A 23,635-nucleotide genomic window follows, 5' to 3' on the forward strand; every position below is an offset into this window, starting at 1 on the left:
CCTTATTTGGCATCAATGAGAGGGGAGGCCCTTGGTCCTATGAAGGCTCTATGCCCGTGGGTAGTGAAATGCCAGGGCATGGAGATGGGAAGGAGTTTGTGGGTGGGTGGGTAGGGGAGCACTCTCATAGAGGCATGGAGTGGGGGGAGGCATGGGGCATTCCAGCAGGGAATTTGAAATGTAAGTAAAGGAAATATGAAAATATAATAAAAATAAAATAAAAATGCACAATTAAAATTGGGGTACAGAACAAAACAAAGAATTCTCAACTGAGGAATAGCAAATGGTTGAGAAGCACCTAAAGAAATGTTCAATATCCTTAGTCATCAGGGAAATGCAAATCAAAAGGACCCCGAGAGTCTAACTCACACCAGTCAGAATGGCTAAGTTCAAAAACTCAGGTGTCAACAGATGCTGGTGAGGATCTGGATAAATAGGAATACTCCTCCTCTGTTGGTGGGATTGCTAGCTGGTACTAATGGTTGACTCTGGAAATCAATCTGGCAGTTCCTCAGAAAAATTGGACATAGTATTACCTGAAGACCTAGCTATACCACTCCTGCCTGGGCATACATCCAAAGGATGCTCCAATGTATAGCAAGGACCCATACTCCACTAAGTTCATAACAGCCTTCTTTATAATAGCCAGAAGCTGGAAAGAAACCAGATGCCCTTCAACAGAAGAATAGATACAGAAAATGTGGTACATTTACTCAATGGAATATTACTCAGCTATTAAAACAATGATTTCATGAAATTCTTAGGCATATGGAAGGAACTAGAAAATATCATGAGTGAGGTAGCACAGTCACAAAAGAACTTACATGGTTTGTACTCACTGATATGTGGCTATTAGCCCCAAAGCACGGAATACCTTAGAGAAACTTCACAGACAATATGAAGCTCAAGAAGAAGTAAGACCAAAAATGTAGATGCTTTAGTCTTTCTTAGAAGGGGAAAGAACATATTCATAGGAGGATATACAGAAACAAAGAATGGAGCAGGGACTAAAGGAAAGTTCATCCAGAGACCTCCCACCTGTGGATCCATCCCATATGCTGTCACCAAACCCAGTCACTATTGCTGATGCCAAGAAGTGCTTGCTGACAGGAGTCTCATATGGATGTCTCCTAATATGCCAGGGCCTTACTGATACAGATGAGGATGCTTGCAGCTAACCATCTGACTGAGCACAGGAATACAATAGGGGAGTTAGAGAAAGTACTGAAGTAGCTGAAGGGGTTTGCAACCCCATAGGAAGAATAATATCAACCAATTATATCCCTGCACAACTCCCAGGGACTAAACCACCAACTAATGAGTATACATGGAGGGACCGATGGCTCCAGCCTCATATGTAGCAGGATGGCATTGTCTGGCATCAATAGTAGGATATGCCCTTGGTCCTGTGAAGGCTTGTTTCCCCAATGTAGGGTAATGCTAGGGCAGTGAGGTGAGAGCATCTTCATAGAAGGAGGGGTATTGAAGAGGGGGGAAATAAGATAACCTTTGAAATGTAAATACATAAAATATCAAATAAAATAAAAAAACAGTTTTTCCCATCAACTTCTATTGGATGGTTTGAGGGCACAATTTGATGATGTTTTGCTATCTATCAGTCTGTCTGCCCATCCATCTGTCCATCCATCCATCCATCTGTCCATCCATCCATCCATCCATCCATCCATCCACCTACTACCTACCTACTTACCTACATATCCACCTACTGTTTATCTCTATCATTTCCTTTTTATTATTGACTTTGACTTGCAATGTACTTAGTGAATGTTCTCATTCAAAACCAGAAGGATCACTTTCCTAGATAATACTTTGAACCATATGGAACCCTGTGCTGTGTGAAGCTGCACCACTTGGATATTAGAAGCACCAATCAGGTGTGGCAGAATGCATGGCTCTCTAAACTCAATTATCAGTGTCTGTTAACCCCTCCTACATACACAGATGAGTACACCTAACAGAGTGTAATAATACATGGTTGTCATGACAGCGTAAAACTAAAAAATTGTATTACTATTAACAGAAGATTGACTACATAATGAAAACAGGTACTATCACCCTGACATTAAAAGTATAGAATAATGGGGCTAGAGAGATGCATTAGTAGTTAAGGGCACTGGCTATTCTAAAAGAGGTCTTGAGAGTGGTTTCCATCATACATATCAGGGTGCTCAAAACATCCTATGATCCATCTCGAGAGGGCCTGGCCTCTGCAGGCACTGCACTCACACACATAACCCCACACATATGCATGTGCATGGGAAAATTTAAAAGGTGCCTTAAACATATTTTAACATACACAACCTACCACATACATGGCAAGAAAGCAAAAAGGGTACAGGTTCAAGGGCCTGAAGATAGTAATGGGAAATGGAGAGTGACAGTGGTCAAATACTGAGAGCAAAGCATAAGGACACACACACACACACACACACACACACACACACACACCACACATCACACACACACACAAATTTGTACTGAAACACTTTGTATGCCAAGTATAACAATTTTTAAAAGGCACTTAATAAAAAAAAAGGCAGTTTGGGAAATCAGTAGAAACTAAGGAAAAGCAAGGCATACATATATACAAAAGGTCTTAGTTTATGAATCAACAGATTCTGGTTGTGCCTGGAACTTTTCTGATCCCAGCCTACAGCTCCCTGCACCCAAATCCCATGATGTAGAGCTAGACCCTTAGAAGTGCAGAAACTTCTGAGAAACCAGAGGAGACTACTCTCTGCCCATATTCCCAACTCAAGAGGAAAATGCCTAGTGCTATCTGTGCCCTCTGCATACAAGGACCTAGGAGCCATAGGGGCAGGACACTTCTAGTTGCTGCCCTCACCGAGAGCTGAAAGCCAACTGCAAGGAGTGACTACACAACTGACAGCAGAACACTTGGTTCCCATAACTGGCTGAAAGAAAATAGGAAAACAGGTCTATAGGAGTGCTGACACACAGGCCCACAGGAGGGTCAAGCCACCACAGAAACAGCCAGAAAAGCAAACACCAGAAACAACCTGATGGTGAGAGGCAAGCACAGGAACTCAAGCAACAGAAACCAAGACAACTTGGAATTATCAGAGACCAGTTCTCCCACCAAAGCAAATACTGGACATACAAAAACACCAGAAAAGCAAGATTTAGATTTAAAATCATATTTTATCATCATGATGGAGAACTTTAAGAAGGTCATAAATAACTCCCTTAAGGAAATACAGGAAAACACAAGTAAACAAGCAGAAGCCCTTTAAGAGGAAACACAAAAATCCCTTAAAGGATTACAGGAAAACATGACTAAACAGGAGTAGGAAATGAACAAAACGACCTAGGAGTTAAAAATGGAAATAGAAGGGGCTCGAGACCCCAAAAGTACAACAATGCCAAGCAACCAGAGCTTCCAGGGACTAAGCCACTACCTAAAGACTATACATGGACTGACCCTGGACTCTGACCCCATAGGTAGCAATGAATATCCTAGTAAGAGCACCAGTGGAAGGGGAAGCCCTGGGTCCTGCTAAGACTGAACCCCCAGTGAACTAGTCTATGGGGGGAGGGCGGCAATGGTGGGAGGGTTGGGAGGGGAACACCCATAAGGAAGGGGAGGGGGGAGGGGGATGTTTGCCCGGAAACCGGGAAAGGGAATAACACTCGAAATGTATATAAGAAACACTCAAGTTAATAAAAAAATAAAAATAAAAAAAAATAAAAAAAATAAATAAATAAAAAAAGAAAGCAATTCAAATGAAAATGTAATCTCTAAAAAAAAAAAAAGGAAATAGAAACACTAAAGACAGCACAAAGGGAGAAAACCTAGGGAAGAGATGAGGAGTCATAGATGTGAGCATCACCAACAGAATACAAAAGATAGAAGAAAGAATCTCAGGGGAAGAAAATACCATAGAAAACATCGACACAACTCTCAAAGATAATGTAAAACGGAAAAAGCTCCTAGCCCAAAACATACAGGAAATCCAGGACACAATGAGAAGATCAAACTGAAGGAAAATAGGTATAGAAGAGAGTGAAGACTTCCAACTTAAAGGGCCAGTAAATATCTTCAACAAAATCATAGAATAAAACTTCCCAAACCTAAAGAAAGAGATGCCCATAAACATACAAGAAGCCTACAGAACTCCAAATAGATTGTATCAGAAAAGAAATTCCTCCTGTCACATAATAATCAAAACACCAAGTGCGCAAAACAAAGAAAGAATATTAAAAGCAGTAAGGGAGAAAGGTCAAGTAACATATAAATGTAGACCTATCAGAATTACACCAGACTTCTCGCCAGAAACTATGAAGGCCAGAAGATCCTGGGCAGATGTCACATAGACCCTAAGAGAACACAAATGCCAGCCCAGGCTACTGTATCCAGCAAAACTCTCAATTATCACTGAGGGAGAAACCAAGATATTCAATAACAAAACCAAATTTACACAATATCTTTCTACAAATCCAGCCCTACAAAGGATAATAAATGATAAAGCCCAACACAAGGAGATAAACCTCACCCTAGATAAAGCAAGAAAGGAATCACCTTGCAACAAAACCAAAAGAAGAGAAGCACACAAACATAATTCCACCTCCAAATAAAAAAATAACAGGTAGAAACAATCACTATTCCTTAATATCTCTGAATATCAATGGACTCAATTCCCCAATAAAAAGACACAGATTAACAAACTGAATATGTAATGAGGACCCAGTATTTTGCTGCCTGCAGGAAACACACCTCAGAGACAAAGACAAAAGGTTGGAAAACTACTTTCCTATCAAATGGTCCAAAGAAGCAAACTGGAATAGCCATTCTAATATTTAATAAGATCGACATTCTACCAAAAGTCATAAAAAAAAGATAAGGAAGGACACTTCATATTCATCAAAGGAAAAATCCACCAAGAGGAACTCTCAATCCTAAATATCTACACTCCAAATACAAGGACACCTACATTCATAAAAGAAACCTTACTGAAGCTCAAATCACACATTGAACCCCACACAATAATAGTAGGAGATTTCAACACCCCACTCTCACCAACCATCCAATGGAAAAAAGAGCATTTTCAATGAATGATGATGGTTCAACTGGAGGTCAGCATGTAGAAGAATGCAGATCGATCCATGCTTATTGCCCTGTAGAAAGCTTAAGTCCAAGTGGATCAAGGTCCTCCTCATTAAACCAGATACACTCAAACTAATTGAAGAGAAAGTGGGGAAGAGTCTCGATCATATGGGCACCAGGGAAAATTAACTGAACAGAACACCAATCGCTTATGCTCTAAGATCAAGACTCAACAAATGGGACCTCATAAAACTGCAAAGCTTCTGTATGCAAAGGATGCTGTCATTAGGACAAATTGGCAACCAACAGATTGGGAAAAGATATTTACCAATCCTCCAACTGATAGATGGCTAATATCCAAAATATACAATGAACTCAAGAAGTTAGACTCCAGAGCACCAAATAACTCTATTTAAAAATGTGGAACAGCACTAAACAAAACATTCTCAGCTGAGCAATATTGAATGGCAGAAAGGCACCTAAAGAAATGTTCAACATCCTTAGTCATCAGGGAAATGCAAATCAAGACAACCCTGAGATTACTCCACACACCAGTCAAAATGGCTAAGAGCAAAACCTCAGGGGATAGCAGATGCTAGCAACAATGTGGAGAAAGAGGAACACTCTTCCATTGTTGGTGGGATTGCAGACTGGTACAACCACTCTCGAAATCAGTCTGGAGGTTCCTCAGATAATTGGACATTGCACTACCTGAGGACCCAGCTATACCTCTCCTGGGCATATACCCAAAAGATGCTCCAACATACAACAAAGACACATGTTCCACCATGTTCATAGCAGCCTTATTTATAATAGCCAGAAGCTGGAAAGAACCCAGATGCCCTTCAACAGAAAATATGGTACATCCATACAATGGAGTACTTCTCAGCTATCAAAGCAATGACTTCATGAAATTCATATGCAAATGGATGGAACTAGAAAATACCATCTTGAGTGATATAACCCTATCACAGAAAAACACACGTGCTATGCTCTCACTGATAAGTGGATATTAGCCCAAAATCTCTAATTACCCAAGATGGAATGCACTGACCACATGAAACTCAGGAAGGATGACCAAAGTGCCAATGCCTCACTCTTTCTTAAAAAGGGGCAGAAAAATATCCATAGGAGGGGCTAGGGAGACAAAGTTTAGAGCAGAGACTGAAGGAATGGTCACTCAGAGCCTGCCTCATATGTGACCCATATATACATAGCCACCCAATTAGACAAGATAGATGAAGCTAAGAAGTGCATGCTGACAGGATACAGATCTCTCCTGAGAGACACAGCCAGAACAGGTCAAATACAGACGCGAATGCTAGTAGCAAACCACTGAACTAAGAATGGGACTCCTGTTGTAGGAATTAGAGAAAGGACTGAAAGAGCTGAAAGGTCTTTCAACCCGATAATAACAACAATGCCAACCAACCAGATCTTCCAGGCAGTAAACTACTACCCAAAGACTATACATGGACTGATCCAAGGCTCCAACTGCATATGTAGCAAAGGATTGCCTTGTTGGGGCACCAATGGAAGGAGAAGCCCTTGGTCCTGCCATGGTTGGACCCCCAGTGTAGGGAATTGTTGGTGAGGGTATTAAGGGGGGTCGATAGGGTGGGGAACACCCTTATAGAAGGGGAGGGGTAGGAGTTAGGGGACTGATGGACAGGAAACTGGGAAAGGGAATAACATTTGAAATGTAAATAAAAAATATCCATTTTTTAAAATGAAAAAAATCAATAAATAGGGGCTGGTAATATTCTATAGAGACATTTGCCATTAGGCCTGAGTACTTAAGTTTGGTCTGGGACACCCAAATGTCAGAGCCAGAATTAAATCTCTAAGTTTTTCTCTTATCTCAACTTGTGAAGTATGGTATACTAATGAGTAAGTGTGTACAAACAAATAATACATGTAAGAAAAGTCAAAAGAAGCCAACAAGTGGATATTTTATTGCTTATAAGTGGCTGAATAGGGAATGAAGGGTCCAAGGACAGTTAGAAACTAAAGCTATCCTAAAGCACAGAGAGAAATATAAAAATAAATATATACAAGACACTGTATGAAGATCCAACATGTGACGTTCAAGAGACGGCTCAGGGTTTAACAGCACCCAGAAGTTCTGGGTTTAGTTACAAGCATCCACATGAGAGTATCCACATTCTGTAGGTCCAGATCTGATGTACTCTTCTTGCCTTCAAGGTATATATAGTCCCTAAATAGTGTATGCAGTCACTCTCATATACATATAATATAGTTTCTAACTGTTCACATATATTTTAATCATGAATTAAAGACTCTTACATGCAACTGTATTTCAAGAAGAAGGTGGGAAACAACAAAGCACTGACACAATTTTTAAACAAATAAAAATAACATGAATTGTATATACTCACTTATAAGTGGATATTAGACATAAAGTACAGGATAACCACACTATAATCAACACAACTAAAGAACCAAATAACAAGGAGGGCCCAAGGGACGATGGTTGAATATTTCTTAGAAAAAGAAATAAAATACATATTAGAATTTGATGGAGAGAGGGAACTGGGTAGAAGAGAAGATGGGGAGGTGATGAGGATGGGGGCTATGGTTTAGGGAGTACAGGGGAGAGAGAATAGTAATCAATGGGGGGCAACTCTAGGATGTGCCAGAGACCTAGGATGGGGAGAGATCCCAGGGAGTCTATGAATATAACTCTAGCTTATATTTCTAGCAGTTGAAAACATGGATTCTGAAGTGGCCACTTCCTGAAGCCAGGCAGTACTTGCCATGGAGGGATAAGGACAGCAACCCACCCACAAACCTGTCAACTCATTAATGTACCCTGCATACCTACAGGATGTTCAGAGAAAACAATGGAGCAGAAACTGAGGCAGTGGCCAAGAAGTGACTGCCCCAAATTGAGACCCATCCTACTGGCAAGGACCAAACTCTGAGACTGTTAATAATACTCCATTATGTTTGCAGACAGGAGCCTAGCATAACTGTCCTCTGAGAGGTCACCCACCAGCCAATAGAAAGAGATGCAGAGGCCCACAGCCTAACATTAATTTGAGCTTTCAGAATCTTATGGAGGAGTTGGAGGAAGAGACCTGAAGAGAGCAGGGCCTCCACAGGAACATCAAAAGTGTCAATTAATCTTGGTTCCCAAAGACTGAACCACCAATCAAAGAGCAAGCATGGGCTGAATCTAGGCCCTCCTGCCCACAGCATGTGTGTAGCAGATGTGCAGCCTGATTTTCATGTGGGTCCCCCAACAACTGGAGTATTTGCTGTCCCTGAATCTGTTGCCAGCCTGTGGATCCCCTAACTGGGCTGCCTTCTCTGCTCTCAGCAGGAGATGATGTGCCTAGACAAGAAGTGACTTAATATGGCAGCACAGGGTTGGGGGGGGGTGTACCCAGGGGTCTCCTTCTCAGAGGAAAAGGGGAGGGGGATGAGTGGAGGATCTGTGTGAGGTGTTTATTAAGAAGAGGGGGCATTGATATTGAGATGGAAAGCAAATTTTTTTAGATGTGGGGAAAAATCAGCACAATGACACCTTTTAATGGCTGGAGTAAAGAATATTTTATAGCCACAGATTTAAGATTATCAGTGACTTCCAAGCAGAATGAGCTTAGAACTCACATAAATCTAGGTTCATTGTACTAAAACACTAGAACATAAAAGACAAATGAATTAAACCTTACACCATCCATGATATCTTATACCAGGATGATTCAAATGCATATATGATACGTATGTGGGAGGGAGAGAGAGGTGCAATACACATGCATATGGAGACCAGAGGTGGATATTAGGTGTCTAATTGCTTATCACTTTAAAAGATTTGTTTTTAATTTGAGTAAATGAATGCTTTTGTCTGTATGCATATATGTGCACCAGATGTGTACAATGTCCTCAGAGGATAGCAGAAATCATTGGATCCCCTGAAAGTGAAGTCACTGATTGCTGTGAACCACTAGGTAGGTTCTGGAAATAGAGTCAAGATCCTCTGTAAGATCAGGTGTTCTTAATCACTGACTTATCTCTTCAGGCCCTCCATCTCATTTTTTGAGACAGCTTTTTAGCTGACTTAGAAACTGCCAAACTGACTGGCCAACTTGCTGATATCTAAAGTCAGTTTTTCATGTTTAATCAGCAAGCACCTGACAGACTCAGCCACCTTCCTAACCCCATGAATATGATCTATTATAGGTGTTTTCTGTTGCTGCTAGCCTAAATTCATAGTGCTACCCTTTCACTATAGGTTTAAGGCTCCAGTTTAGATTCAAGGGAACATTACTAATGTCCTGTGTAGAAGCTTGCTCAACTAGTTAGAGCATGATAGCATGATACACTCATACTTTTGACCACACAGACTAGACCTAATGTGTCTATATAAAGCTGTCTCCTTCCTCCAGGAGAAAATCCCATTCTACCTGCTGCCTCTATGGTAGATGGGCATGAAAAATTTATCAAAACTAAGACATGATCCTCAATCACTGTAAAGAAGCTTTCGCCAACTCACCGTCAATCTCTCTTTTTGCCCTCTTTATGAGATCCTTCCTATTGATCTTCTGGAAAAAATTGAAGGTCATATCCCAGGCTTGCTTTTCTTCATAATGTTTCAACAGTAAGCTGGCAAGGTCTTCCCGGGATGCTTTCTTCACTTCTGTCCAGGAAACCTGCTTCAGCCCTAGTTGCAAAATCTCCTGTTTGAGGAACTCCTTAAACTTCATGAATTCTTTCTTGTTTAACTCTTCCAAGTACCACATAAGGCCAAAATCAGAAAAGAAAGATGCCATTGTGTCTTCAGGAAGATAGAGTACAAGGATCTGTGGGAAAATCAGGCAAACAGCTGAGTTTCATAATTAAGATTAAACAATGTCAATGGGAAATGTTTGAGCTCATAAAGTGTTTGGTGCACAATTGTAGGGGCATAAGTTGGTTCCACATCATTCATGTCAGAAGCAGGATGTGAAGCCACAAAAACCTTTAACCTGCTGTATATGTCTGGTCTTCAAGATATGTTGGAGTAAAGGGGATGTAGAACTTTTGGGAGTGGACAACCAGTGACTGATCCAACTTGAAGCCCATAATATGGGAGGGAACATACACCTGGAGCTACAGTTATGGCCAGGAACCACTCGTTGGGCAGTCTAGAGACCCATGATAGAAGCAAACACAACTGTCCAAAAAATAAAAGTCAATGAAATGATTTGGAATGATTTTTCTGCTATACTCATATATTAGTGCTGGTCTCAGGAATCATCAGAGGCATCATTGAGCAAGTAAAAGAAGCAGATGCAGAGACTATGACCAAAATGAAGGTGAATCCAGGAAAAATCCCACAGAAGAGACAGAAGGATTTCAGAAGCAAGAAGGGTGGAGGACACCATGAGAACACAACCCACACAATCAATTAAACAGGGCTCATAGGGGCTCAAAGAGACTGAAGAGACAATCATGGAGCCTGCATGGGTCTGCCCTAGGTTTTCTGAATAAATGTTATGGTTGTATAGTTTGGTATTTTTGGGGGCTCTCTAAGAGTTGGGGGGCGATCTGTCCCTGACTCTTTTATCTGGATTTGACAATTTTTCTCCTATTGGGTTTCCTCATCCAGCCTTGATGAGGCTTTGTGCCTAGTCTTATTGTAGTATATTTTATTTTTTTAAAGATTTTTTAATTTATTATATATAAGTACACTGTAGCTGTCTTCAGACACACCAGAAGAGGGCATCGGATCTCCTTACAGATGGTTGTGAGCCACCATGTGGTTGCTGGGAATTGAACTCAGGACCTCTGGAAGAGTAGTCGGGTGCTCTTAACCACTGAGCCGTCTCTCCAGCCCCTTATTGTAGTTTATTATGCTGTATTTTTTTTAAGGGAAACAAAGGAGGAGTAGATCTTGGAAAGAGGTATATGTGAAGGAAACTGGGATCCATGAAAGTAGGGGAAACTGCTTTTTGGGAATTAATGCATTTAAAGATATAAAAAGATGCAGGGCGTGATGGCAAATTGCTGTAATCCTAGCAGTGGGAAGACATAAAAGGATCCCTGTGGCCTGATAGCTGCTGCTGTAGTCAAATTCCTTGAGCTCTAGCTTCACTGTGAAATCCTATCTCAAAAATCAGGTAGAAAGTAATTGAGGAAATCCTTGCTGTCGATATTTATCTTCTACACAAACACCTCACTTTCTACCTCAACACATACATTTGGTCACAAACTTATCACATAATACACTGTTCATTGTGGGGGATAAATAAGGGCAGGAACTTTTTCAATATGGGATCATATTAGTTCTCATCTCATTAAAAGGCTCAAAGGCCTAATGCTATAACCCTTTAATACAGTTTCTCATGTCTTGGTGTCCTCCAATCAGAAAATTACTTTCTCTGCTTCTTCATAACACCAGTTTTGCTACTTTATGAATAGTGTATTTTTCTTATGGTGTTGGGCGATCCCTTTTAAGTAGTGTTTCATCCCCCCCACCCCAAAAGGGTTGCAACTCACAGGTTGAGAACCACTGCAATAACACTTAGAAAACAACACAGTGAGATTTACTATTCTAAAGAATTACTGATGGGGCTGGAATAATGGCTCAGCAGTTAAGAGCGTTTGATGTTCTTGCAGAAGACTCAGCTTTACTTTCCAGTGCCCATACTGGTGGGCTCACAGTTGTCTATAACGTTAGCTTCATGGGATCTGACTCCCTCTTATGGACTCTGCAGGTATGCTACACATATTGTACACTACATATACTCAAGCACACACAAACACATGAACAAATGTTAAAAAGAATTACTGCTACCAGTAACTCCAGTGACATTAGGTGGAATGCTAGTATACAGATGCTAGCATATAAGGAAATAAGTATTATAATGTTATTTTGGAACATGATACACTGTCATAAAATAGCTGTAAATATAAACAGATATCTAAGTCCAGTAGCACAGGCCTGGGATCCCACCTATGTCAGAGGAAGGAGCAGGAGGATTAAAACCTCAGTGTCTGCCTACAAACATACTCAAGGCAAGGCAAACCACGGCAATTAGTGAACTTCTGTCTCAAAATAAATGGCTAGAAGTACCACCTGCTTTTCCAGAGAACTTGGGTTTATGTTCCAGCACTCATGTAGTGGCTTACAATAACAGTGAGGTGCACCTCAGCGGTTTAAAAAAAAAAAGGGAGGGGGATGTTTGCCCGGAAACTGGGAAAGGGAATAACACTCGAAATGTATATAAGAAATACTCAAGTTAATAAAAAAAAAGTACCTGGTGATTACGAAGAGGACCTGAGTTTAGTTACTTGCACCCATATCAAATGACTCACAATCACCTATAACTCCAGTTCAACAGCATGTGGTAACTTGTTCCCTGCGCACCACACATGCATGTGGTGCACTGACAAAACTTTCATACACATAAGTAAATAAGTAAATATTATCTTTGAAGCGTATTAAAACAAAAAATAAAAAGAAGGCTGATATACAGATCAATGGTAGACTGCTTGTATAGTGTGTTCACTGCACTAGATTCAGTCTTCAGTACTGCAAAACAAAACAATCAGAAATGAGAAAATCATCCAAAGGAAGACTTAACAAAGATACCCCAGAATTTTAACTCTAAGACAACAGCACAGAAAGGAGGACCCTCACCAGATATCAGATGCAGAAATAGAATTATCCAGAAAATATGAAAATTCTTAACCTATAGTCACCTAGCACATGTCAATCTAAAGGAAATAGATTTATATGTAAGTAATGGGAATGTACATGAAGGAGTGTCCTTTCAACAAATGGTATTAGAACAACACAGTCTACGTGCAAAATAAAATGAACTGGCTCCTATAGAGTGACACCTGAGGTTGTCTTCTGGTTCCCCACACACCTGTGCACACACATGCATTCACACTCATGAAAAGATGTTAAACATTATTCATCATTAATAATATGAAAATAAAAACAAAGGACTTTGGATGTGGTTCAGCTGGAAGAATGCTTGCCTAGCAAGCAGCCAGCTCTGGTTTAGTTCTAGCATCACATGCAAATGAAGGAAGGAAGGAAAGAAAAAAGGAAGGAGGAAGGGATGGGGAAGGGAAGCAGCAAAGGAGGGAGAGAAGGAAGGATGAAGAGATGGAGGGAGGGAGCAAAGGAGGGATGGAAGAAAAAGGAAAGACGGAAGGAGTATAAAACCTACTCCTGAGTGGCCTTAGGATTCAGATGTGAGTACACAGTGGAAAGAGAAAATCGACTCTTATAAGCAGGTCTCTGACAAAACAGACACTCCTATGCATGTGTATAACCCTATGTGTATACTCATATGCAAATAAAATAAATGTAATTGAAATTACAAGTATATATGTATGTTCAATTCACACTTGATTTTTTGAGATGGAACTTTATATCTATGTATCTGGATACATAGGGTACTACTGGGCCCTTTGAAATAACTGATGAAATCACTAACTGACTATATCAAGAAGTCCAAAGGGAGACTTTACCCAACATCTAGACTCTTTAGAGGGAAACTAAGAAATCAAGATACACACAAAAAATTGGAGACAATTCCAAAGTTCTAGATAGAGCTTGTAGATGGCAAGGATTGAATTATGGTGATGTGGGAAAAGGCTTGGGGAGAAATGACGCTGTGCTCTAGAAACACAGTCTCCTGTTTTGACTGATAAAATAGTCAGAAGTTAGACCCCACTGACAAGGGCCAAAAAGCCCACTGACACGGTGTATGTTCTTCAAAAGATATTGTATCTAAGAAGATAAATGAACTGCCATCACATAGTTCTAGGTCATACCTTCTTGAAGACATCTCTACTGGGTATAACAAAAACAAGAATAATCTGTGATTACATCTCGCTAAAACAGATTCTCAACCTGTGGTCATGACCCCTTAAAGATCGAGTAACCCTTTCACTGGGGTTGCATATCAGATATTCTGCATATCACATACTTTCATTAAGACCCATAACAGTTAGCAAATATACAGCAATAAATTAGCAATGAAAAATTTTTATGATTAGGGATCACCACAATTTGAGGAACTATATAGAGACACAGAATTAGGAAGGTTGATAACCACTGAGTTAACATAATCTATAACTTTGATTCTCTACCATTCTGGTCTCCTGTTCTACAAGATACCCATCCTAAAGCCACCTCAAAACTTTGTATTGTGAGAAAATACCTTCAACTTTTAATTATATTACAAATGACATTCTTGTTTAAAATATTTGGATTCTTTTTAGTGTGTATGTATGTATTCATATGCTTCTTGATATGATTTTTGTGTCTGTGAGTCTGTGTGTGTGTGTGTGTGTGTGTGTGTGCGTGTGTGTTTACACATGCATGTGCTTGATGTGTGTGCATAGGCCAAAAGAAGGCATCAGTAGTCTGGAACAAGTTACAGGCAGTTGTGAGCCACTCATCTGGGAAATAAACATGGGTCTGCTGGAAGAGCAGCAAACATTCTTAATCACTGAGCTGTCTCTCCATCACCACAAAGTACACTCTTTGGCAGTATTAGAAGTGGGAGGGTCAACAGGTTGGTGGTATTTCTTAGCAATCTTAAGAGGTATAACCTCATTGAGAGCCACCAAGTTCCAGTGTGTGCCTACTGCAAAGAAACTATCTCCGAGTAGCTCTTAGGAATCTGATTTCCTATCTAGTATGTTCCCCCCAACCCCACCCTCTCTCTCTCTCTCTCTCTCTCTCTCTCTCTCTCTCTCTCTCTCTCTCTCTCTCTCTCTCTCTCTCTCTCTCTCTCTCTCTCTCTCTCTCTCTCTCTTCTGGAACATTTTCCTATTTTTTTAAAAAATACATCCAATTGGGCTTCACATCTGCCTTGAAGCCACAAATTCTAGTTTTGCCTGGGTGGATGAGGTTTGGTTTCTCCAAAAAGAACTTCCCAGACAGTTGCCAGTGTGGTGTGGAACTATGTTCCTACCATTAGTGACAACTAGATCATACACTGTAGGAAGAAGTAAAGTGTAAGAATCCACATAAGACTTTTGCTCAGGTTACCATAACCGCAGCAGTCCCTCTTCTCTCATGGGCACTGTAAGAAATGAATTGTTTTGGTCCATTTTCAGTGTGCTCTGAACTTAAAGATCATCAAAGAATCAAAGACTGAAAGCAGGAAGCCCTAGGTCATGTCTCCTATAACTTCTGCCTGACAGTTTGCAGAGTTACAAAGTTACAGGCAGTCTTCCTGTGAATGATGCTGAAAAGAGAAAAGGGGCAGTCTCAACCATGAATATTCTTTAGATGAGGCTTTGCTTTCTGAAATATGATGGGGAAATTTGTGAAAGAATTTAAATTGCAGAATATGGGAAGGAGAACTGTGAAAAGCTGTCTCTTGGACTTGGCACAGTTGTTGTACACCCAAACCCACAGTGGCTGTGGTTCCATGAACAAACTCAAGCTGTCAACATTCTATCATGAATGGAAGAGAAGGTGACAAGGTCCCACTCCTAACTGAGGAGCTATTGGCACTTGATAGCTACTGAGATGTGAACCTGTCTTCATACGGAGGGGGCATACTTGGTAGTTGACAGTGATCAAATGAGTGACCCCACAACTGTTCACGTATACTAACTGAACTATACTTAGCTTAAAATTTCATGAGCAAGTTACATACTTTAAGAGAGAAACAACAAAGAGGGGAATCAAACTCAGAAGGAAATAATAATAGGCAAAATACAGTGAGAGAGAGAGAGAGAGAGAGAGAGAGAGAGAGAGAGAGAGACAGAGACAGAGAGACAGAGACAGAGACAGAGACAGACTCAAAGTCAGTAGATTCTTTGAGAATAACTATCAGGTACAATTAACATATATAAAATAAGCCATGCAGTGGTGGCATACACCTTTGCTCCCAACATTTAGGAAGTAGAGTCAGGATTATCTTTGAGTTCCAGGCCAGCCTCATCTACAGACTGAGTTACAGGACAGCCAGTGCTACACAGAGAATCCTTATCACAAACCAACCAACCAACCAACCAACCAACCAACCAAACAAACAAACAAAAACTTAACCTTGTTGGCACACACCTTTAATCCCAGAACCCAGGAGGCAGAGGTAGTTCTATTTCTAATTTTGAAGCAGGTTAAGAGTACAAAAGGAGACCATGTCTCAAAAACAAACAAAAAACAAACAAGCAAACAAAACTTAAAAAAGGAAAATTATTATTTTTTAAAAAGCAGGATACATGGCACTCCAGATACCGCCCGGACCTGAAGGGGCTGGATCAACAGTTCTCTGCACCCAAATCCCATGGTAGGGAGAGCTAAACTTTCAGAGAGGCAGACACGCCTGGGAAGCCAGAGAGACTAAACTCTGCCCACATTTCTGACTCCAGAGGAAAACACATAATGCCATCTGGGACCCTGGTGCACAGGGGCTCCTGGAAAAGGTGGCGCAGGCCCTCCTGGTTGCTGCCCTCACAGAGAGCTCAAAAGCAGCCCCCCACGAGCAATTTGAGCTGTGGGACCACAGTTAAGACCAACTTTTCTGTTCCAAGCAACCTGCCTGGTGGACTCAGGACACAGGCCTACAGGAACAGCTGAACACCTGTAGACAGGAAAGACTACACACCCAAAAGCAGAACACTCTGTTCCCATAACTGGCTGAAAGAAAACAGGAAAACAGGTCTACAGCATTCCTGACACACAGGCCTATAGGACGGTCTAGCCACTGTCAGAAATAGCAGAACAAAGTAACACCAGAGACAATCTGATGGCAAGAGGCAAGCTGTGCTAAGAGGAAAACTCATAGCTCTGAGTGCCTGCAGAAAGAAACAGGAGAGAGCATATGTTACCAGCTTGACAGCACACCTAAAAGCTCTAGAACAAAAAGAAGCAAATACACCCAGGAGGAGTAGAAGGCAGGAAATAATCAAACTCAGAGCTGAAATCAACCAAGTAGAAACAAAAAGGACCATAGAAAGAATCAACAGAACCAAAAGTAGGTTCTTTGAGAAAATCAACAAGATAGATAAACCCTTAGCCAGAATAATGAGAGGACACAGAGAATGTGTCCAAATTAACAAAATCAGAAACGAGATGGGAGACAACTATAGAATCAGAGGAAATTCAAAAAAATCATCAGATCCTACTACAAAAGCCTATATTCAACAAAACTTGAAAATCTGCAGGAAATGGACAATTTCCTAGACAGATACCAGGTACCAAAGTTAAATCAGGAACAGATAAACCATTTAAACAACCCCATAACTCCTAACGAAATAGAAGCAGTCATTCAAGGTCTCCCAACCAAAAAGAGCCCAGGTCCAGACAGGTTTAGTGCAGAATTCTATCAGACCTTCATAGAAGACCTCATACCAATACTATCCAAACTATTCCACAAAATTGAAACAGATGGAGCACTACCGAATTCCTTCTATGAAGCCACAATTACTCTTATACCTAAACCACACAAAGACCCAACAAAGAAAGACAACTTCAGACCAATTTCCCTTATGAATATCGATGCAAAAATACTAAATAAACTTCTGGCAAACCGAATCCAAGAGCACATCAAAACAATCATCCACCATGATCAAGTAGGCTTCATCCCAGGCATGCAGGGATGGTTTAATATATGGAAAACGATCACCGTGATCCATTATATACAGAAACTGAAAGATAAAAAACCACATGATCATTTCATTAGATGCTGAGAAAGCATTTGACAAAATTCAACACCCCTTCATGATAAAAGTCCTGGAAAGAATACGAATTCAAGGCCTATACCTAAACATAGTAAAAGCCATGTACAGCAAACCAGTTACTAACATTAAACTAAATGGAGAGAAACTTGAAGTAATCCCATTAAAATCAGGGACTAGACAAGGCTGCCCACTCTCTCCCTACTTATTCAATATAGTTCTTGAAGTTCTAGCCAGAGCAATCAGACAACAAAAGGAGATCAAGGGGATACAGATTGGAAAAGAAGAAGTCAAAATATCACTATTTGCAGATGACATGATAGTATATTTAAGTGATCCCAAAAGTTCCACCAGAGAACTACTAAAGCTGATAAACACCTTCAGCAAAGTGGCAGGGTATAAAATTAACTCAAATAAATCAGTAGCCTTCCTCTACCGAGAAAGAAATTAGGGAACTGACACTCTTCATAATAGTTCCAAATAATATAAAATACCTTGGTGTCACTTTAACCAAGCAAGTAAAATATCTGTATGATAAGAACTTCAAGACTCTGAAGAAAGAAATTGAAGAAGACCTCAGAAGATAGAAAGATCTCCCATGCTCATGGATTGGCAGGATTCATATAGTAAAAATGGCCATTTTACCAAAAGTGATCTACAGATTCAATGCAATCCCCCTCAAAATACAAATCCAATTCTTCAGAGAGTTAGGCAGATCAATTTCCAAATTCATCTGGAATAACAAAAAACCCAGGATAGCTAAAACTATCCTCAACAATAAAAGGACTTCTGTGGGAATCACTATCCGTGAACACAAGCAGTATTACAGAGCAATAGTGATAAAAACTGCATGGTATTGGTACAGAGACAGACAGATAGACCAAAGGAACAGAATTGAAGACCCAGAAATGAACCCACACTCCTATGGGCACTTGATTTTTGACAAAGGAGCCAAAACCATCCAATGGAAAAAAGATAGCATTTTCAGCAAATGGTGCTGGTTCAACTGGAGGTCCACATGTAGAAGAATGCAGATCGATCCATGGTTATCACCCTGTACAAAGCTTAAGTCCAAGTGGATCAAGGACCTCCACATCAAACCCGATACACTCAAACTAATAGAAGAAAAAGTGGGGAAGCATCTCGAACTTTTGGGAACTGGAGAAAATTTCCTGAACAAAACACTGATAGCTTATGTTCTAAGATCAAGAATCGACAAATGGGATCTCATAAAACTGCAAAACTTCTGTAAGGCAAAGGACACTCTGGGTAGAACAAAACGGTAACCAACAGATTGGGAAAAGATCTTTACCAATCCTACAACAGACAGAGGGCATATATCCAAAATATACAAAGAACTCAACAAGTTACACCGCAGGGAGACAAATAACCCTATTAAAAAATGGAGTTCAGAGCCAAACAAAGAATTCACAGCTGAGGAATGCCGAATGGCTGAGAAACACCTAAGGAAATGTTCAACATCTTTAGTCATAAGGGAAATGCAAATCAAAACAACCCTGAGATTTCACCTCACACCAGTGAGAATGGCTAAGATCAAAAACTCAGGTGACAGCAAATGCTGGCAAGGATGTGGAGAAAGAGGAGCACTCCTCCATTGTTGGTGGTATTGAAGACTGGTACAAGCATTCTGGAAATCAGTCTGGAGGTTCCTCAGAAAATTCGACATTGAACTACCTGAGGACCCAGGTATACCTCTCTTGGGCATATACCCAAAAGATGCCCCAACATATAACAAAGACACATGCTCCACTATGTTCATAGCAGCCTTATTTATAATAGCCAGAAGCTGAAAAGAACCCAGATGCCCTTCAACAGAGGAATGGATACAGAAAATGTGGTACATCTACCCAATGGAATATTACTCAGCTATCAAAAACAAAGACTTTATGAAATTCATAGGCAAATGAATGGAACTGGAAAATATCATCCTGTGTGAGGTAACCCAATCACAGAAAAACACACATGGTATGCACTCATTAATAAATGGCCATTAGCCCAAATGCTTGAATTGCCCTAGATGCATAGAACACATGAAACTCAAGAGGGATGACCAAAATGCGAATGCTTCACTCTTTCTTCAAAAGGGGAACAAGAAAACCCTTGGCAGGGAATAAGGAGGCAAAATTTAGAACAGAGGCAGAAGGAACACCCATTCAGAGCCTGCCCCACATGTGGCCCATACATATACAGCCACCAAACTAGATAAGATGGATGAAGCAAAGAAGTGCAGGCCGACAGGAACCGAATGTAGATCTCTCCTGAGAGACACAGCCTGAATACAGCAAATACATAGGCGAATGCCAGCAGCAAACCACTGAACTGAGAACGGGACCCCCGTTGAAGGAATCAGAGAAAGGACTAGAAGAGCTTGAAGGGGCTTGAGACCCCATATGTACAACAATGCCAAGCAACCAGAGCTTCCAGGGACTAAGCCACTACCCAAAGACTATACATGGACTGACCCTGGGCTCCAACCTCATAGGTAGCAATGAATATCCTAGTAAGAGCACCATGGAAGGGGACGCCTTTGGTCCTGCCAAGACTGAACCCCCAGTGAACGTGATTGTTGGGCGGTGGGCGGTAATGGGGGGAGGATGGGGAGGGGAGCACCCATATAGAGAGGGAGGGGAGGGGTTAGGGGGATGTTGGCCTGGAAACCGGGAAACGGGATGACAATCGAAATGTAAATAAGAAATACTGAAGTTAATAAAGATTAAAAAAAAGAATAAAAAAAAGCAGGATACACAAAACCAAAACAGAATAGCAAATAGAGTATCCTCAGTTATCTTCTTGGAGCTTTATCACATACCATTAATTAACACTTTCAACCCAACAAAACTGATGATTTTGGTTATCTATACAGATTCTTGGAGAAGAACATTCTTCACTTTTCATTTCTTTTTAAGAGTTTTTAGTTCCAGCATTGGATATCACTCTCAGGGTTTTGAGCAGTTTGGCAAGTATGCTTGTCACCATCTAAACCTTCAACCCCTAAGGGAAATGTTGAAGCCTAACTCTACCAGGTGAAACAAATTCTTTCTCCAGACTTCAGATTCCAGCATCTTTTTCAATATGTTGGTTCAAAACAAACTCATCTTGTCCTTCTAGATGAATTTTACACACACACACACACACACACACACACACACACACACACACACACCCCTCACAGGAGTGGAGGGATTCAGGGTATGCACAAGCATACACATTTATGCCAGTACCCCAACTGCTTGAGGCACAGGCTTCATGCTGGAAGTGGTAACACATATTTAATAGAAAAACACATTGTACCATTTAAAAACAATACACTATAAACATTAAGTGTTTTTTTTGGTTGTTTTTGTTTTGTTTGTTTGTTTGTTTTCTTTTTATTGTTGTTATTGAAGTTGAGGTTTAATGAAGCATTGGCTGTCCTGAAATTTACTTTGTAGAAGAAGTAGATTTCAAACTCAAGGAGACTTTCTGCTGGAATGGGGTTCATTGTGTGACACTATGACTATTTTCTTATTTATTTATTCATTTTTAATATTCCTTTTAATTAGGCCTTTGAGGTCTCTCACAGAATCTACTGACTTTTTTTTTATTCTACTCTCTTTCCTTCGTTCATTATTATTTCACCTGGTTTTGGTGCTAGGTCAAAGGTATGAGCCATCATTCCAGGATAAATAATTCTTAATGTTGGCCAACAGTTAATTTCCTGACTTTGATATACTGTGGTTCTAAACAACACCACTTTTATTTTCAGAAAACAAACCCTGAGTTATTTGTGATAAATATTACAGATAAATTTGCAGGGTCTCTATTACAAAATTATGTAAACTAAGTCGTATAAAACTGCAGAAATAGTTAGGCATGTAAGCTAGCTGGTAGCATGCTCGATTAGTATCTACAGAGCCCTGGATTCCATCCCTAACAACAAAGAAAATCAGATGTTGTGGAGCAAACCTGTTACACCAGATCCTGGGAGCTGAAAGCAGATGGATTAGAAGTTCAAGGTCATCCTTGGCTACACAGTGATTTCTCAGCTGCCCATTGTACTTGATACAGACTCAAAACACGGAACAACTCCAGTAACATCAAAATTATTGAGAATTATATAGCCTTACTGTTTGTGATGCAAGGGTTGGCAGCTTCACATTTCCTCCCTCATGGAACACCTGGTCTGCTCCTTCTGAGCTCCCGCTCTGCTGCTGAAAATCTTTGTTGTCTTTTCCTTGAAGCTACCTAACTCCAGTATCTGCCTTGATTATCACATTACATTTTCCTGGTGTTCCGGTAACTACATGGTTTCCCTTTAAAAACTAATTAAATCTACGACAGTATCTTTTTGAGATATTAGAGGTCAGGGAGTTCATATATTCCTTTAGAACTGGCACAACAACTCAACACTCCGGCCAACAGTAAAGAGCAGTTTTTATTGATATGAAAGCAATTTTTGTCCACGCATTTACCTAATAGCCAAGAAACAAAAAGTGTGAGTCTTTAAAGGGTGAACTCAGGTAAAGATCTCAGACACAAATACTAGTGTACCTGCCTGGTTCTCTGTGGGTTCTCCTGGTTATTGGTCTCACAAACATATAAATAAATATAAATATAAATATAAATATAAATATAAATATAAATATGTATCTCTACATTTTCAGTTGTCCAATCCTCACTATGCCTACACATTATTTATTTTCTCTTTGTATCTGAAGGGCCTCACTCCCTGGTCTTTTAATGTCTCCAGCCCCGCTAACAGTCTCTTGTGATCCCTCTACTTACTTCAAAGTTGAAAAAAAGCCAGATTAAGTTGTTAGGGATGTCTGTGGATCCAGCTGAAGCAAGTGTTTGAGGATTTGGACAAGTAATGATTTTTGTTTTCCTGCAAAAACAAAAAAGAAAAAAAAAGTTAGAGTCCTGGCTACCCTGCTAAAGTGAGTCCAAATAACCATGAGAAAGGATGCAAACTTGTTCTGGTTGCTCTGGACATGAGGGAAGCAAATGGGAAGAATAACGGATGCACACATACTGGCTCCTCAAATAACAAAGCCAATAAAAACATACAAGAGAGGGGTTGGGGATTTAGCTCAGTGGTAGAGCGCTTGCCTAGCAAGCGCAAGGCCCTGGGTTCGGTCCCCAGCTCCGAAAAAAAGAAAAAAAACATACAAGAGAAATGAAGCAGAAGACAAGACTTGCTGACTCACTGCCCTAGGTTAGTTCTTAATATATGGCAGCAGCTGAAACTGGGAAGAAACAGTCTATGTTGCTGTGTGATTGGCTAGTGCTTCCCTCCTTCTCATCGGTGGTGGTGGTTGGGGGAGGGAGTTTGGCAAAAGGAAAGCAGACATGATTGATGTTGAAAGTTTGGTGTAGCTCTAAACCCTCAGGTCTTGGTATTCTATAGGCAATGGATATTGCAGTGAATCTGGGTATTTAGGGTTCCTGATGAATCCAGGTAAGGGATCTCCAAGGCTTCTGACTGTACAGATGGACCCCTTCATCCTCCTCTTATCATTTTATGTGTATCGTCATTATTTAGCATTTAAAAGGAGGGTATAAATGAGGGTAGACAGTCCGTCTCTGACACCAGTCTTCAGTGATCAAGTTAGTCCAAATCGGGCTCTTTCTACATCAGAATCTGAAATGCTAGGATTACAGATGTGTACAACACTTGTGGATAAATTTCAAACTCTGTCATTACCATGGCTCTTCCTTTTCTTGACTTAGGCTGCCAATATCAACTGCGTTTTGAAAATATTAAGTGGGAAAGGGGCCAGCCATGAGAAGGCTCAGCTGATTGTACTTGACTTCAAGCCTTGAAGACCTGAGTTGATGGAGGAAAGAGAAATTTACTTTTGCAAGTTTTCCTCGGACCCACTA

The 23,635-nt window shown here is 40.5% G+C and overlaps 1 protein-coding gene across 1 annotated transcript in view; it reads right to left on the reverse strand.

Moving 5' to 3' along the window:
* Nucleotides 1-22,639, reverse strand: part of Nlrp4a (NLR family, pyrin domain containing 4A) — an 87,013-nt gene extending 64,374 nt beyond the window's left edge. The window contains exons 1-2 of the mRNA NM_001106220.2: nucleotides 22,538-22,639; nucleotides 9,606-9,912 (exon numbers count right to left, since the gene is read on the reverse strand). Coding sequence (NP_001099690.1) covers nucleotides 9,606-9,882 — 277 coding nt within the window. The 5' untranslated portion in view covers nucleotides 9,883-9,912; nucleotides 22,538-22,639. The remainder of the gene's footprint in view (nucleotides 1-9,605; nucleotides 9,913-22,537) is intronic.
* Nucleotides 22,640-23,635: the final 996 nt, after the last annotated feature.

Source organism: Rattus norvegicus, chromosome 1 (genome assembly GCF_021556685.1).
Source record: "Rattus norvegicus strain SHRSP/BbbUtx chromosome 1, alternate assembly SHRSP_T2T, whole genome shotgun sequence".
NCBI classification, from domain to species: domain Eukaryota; kingdom Metazoa; phylum Chordata; class Mammalia; order Rodentia; family Muridae; genus Rattus; species Rattus norvegicus.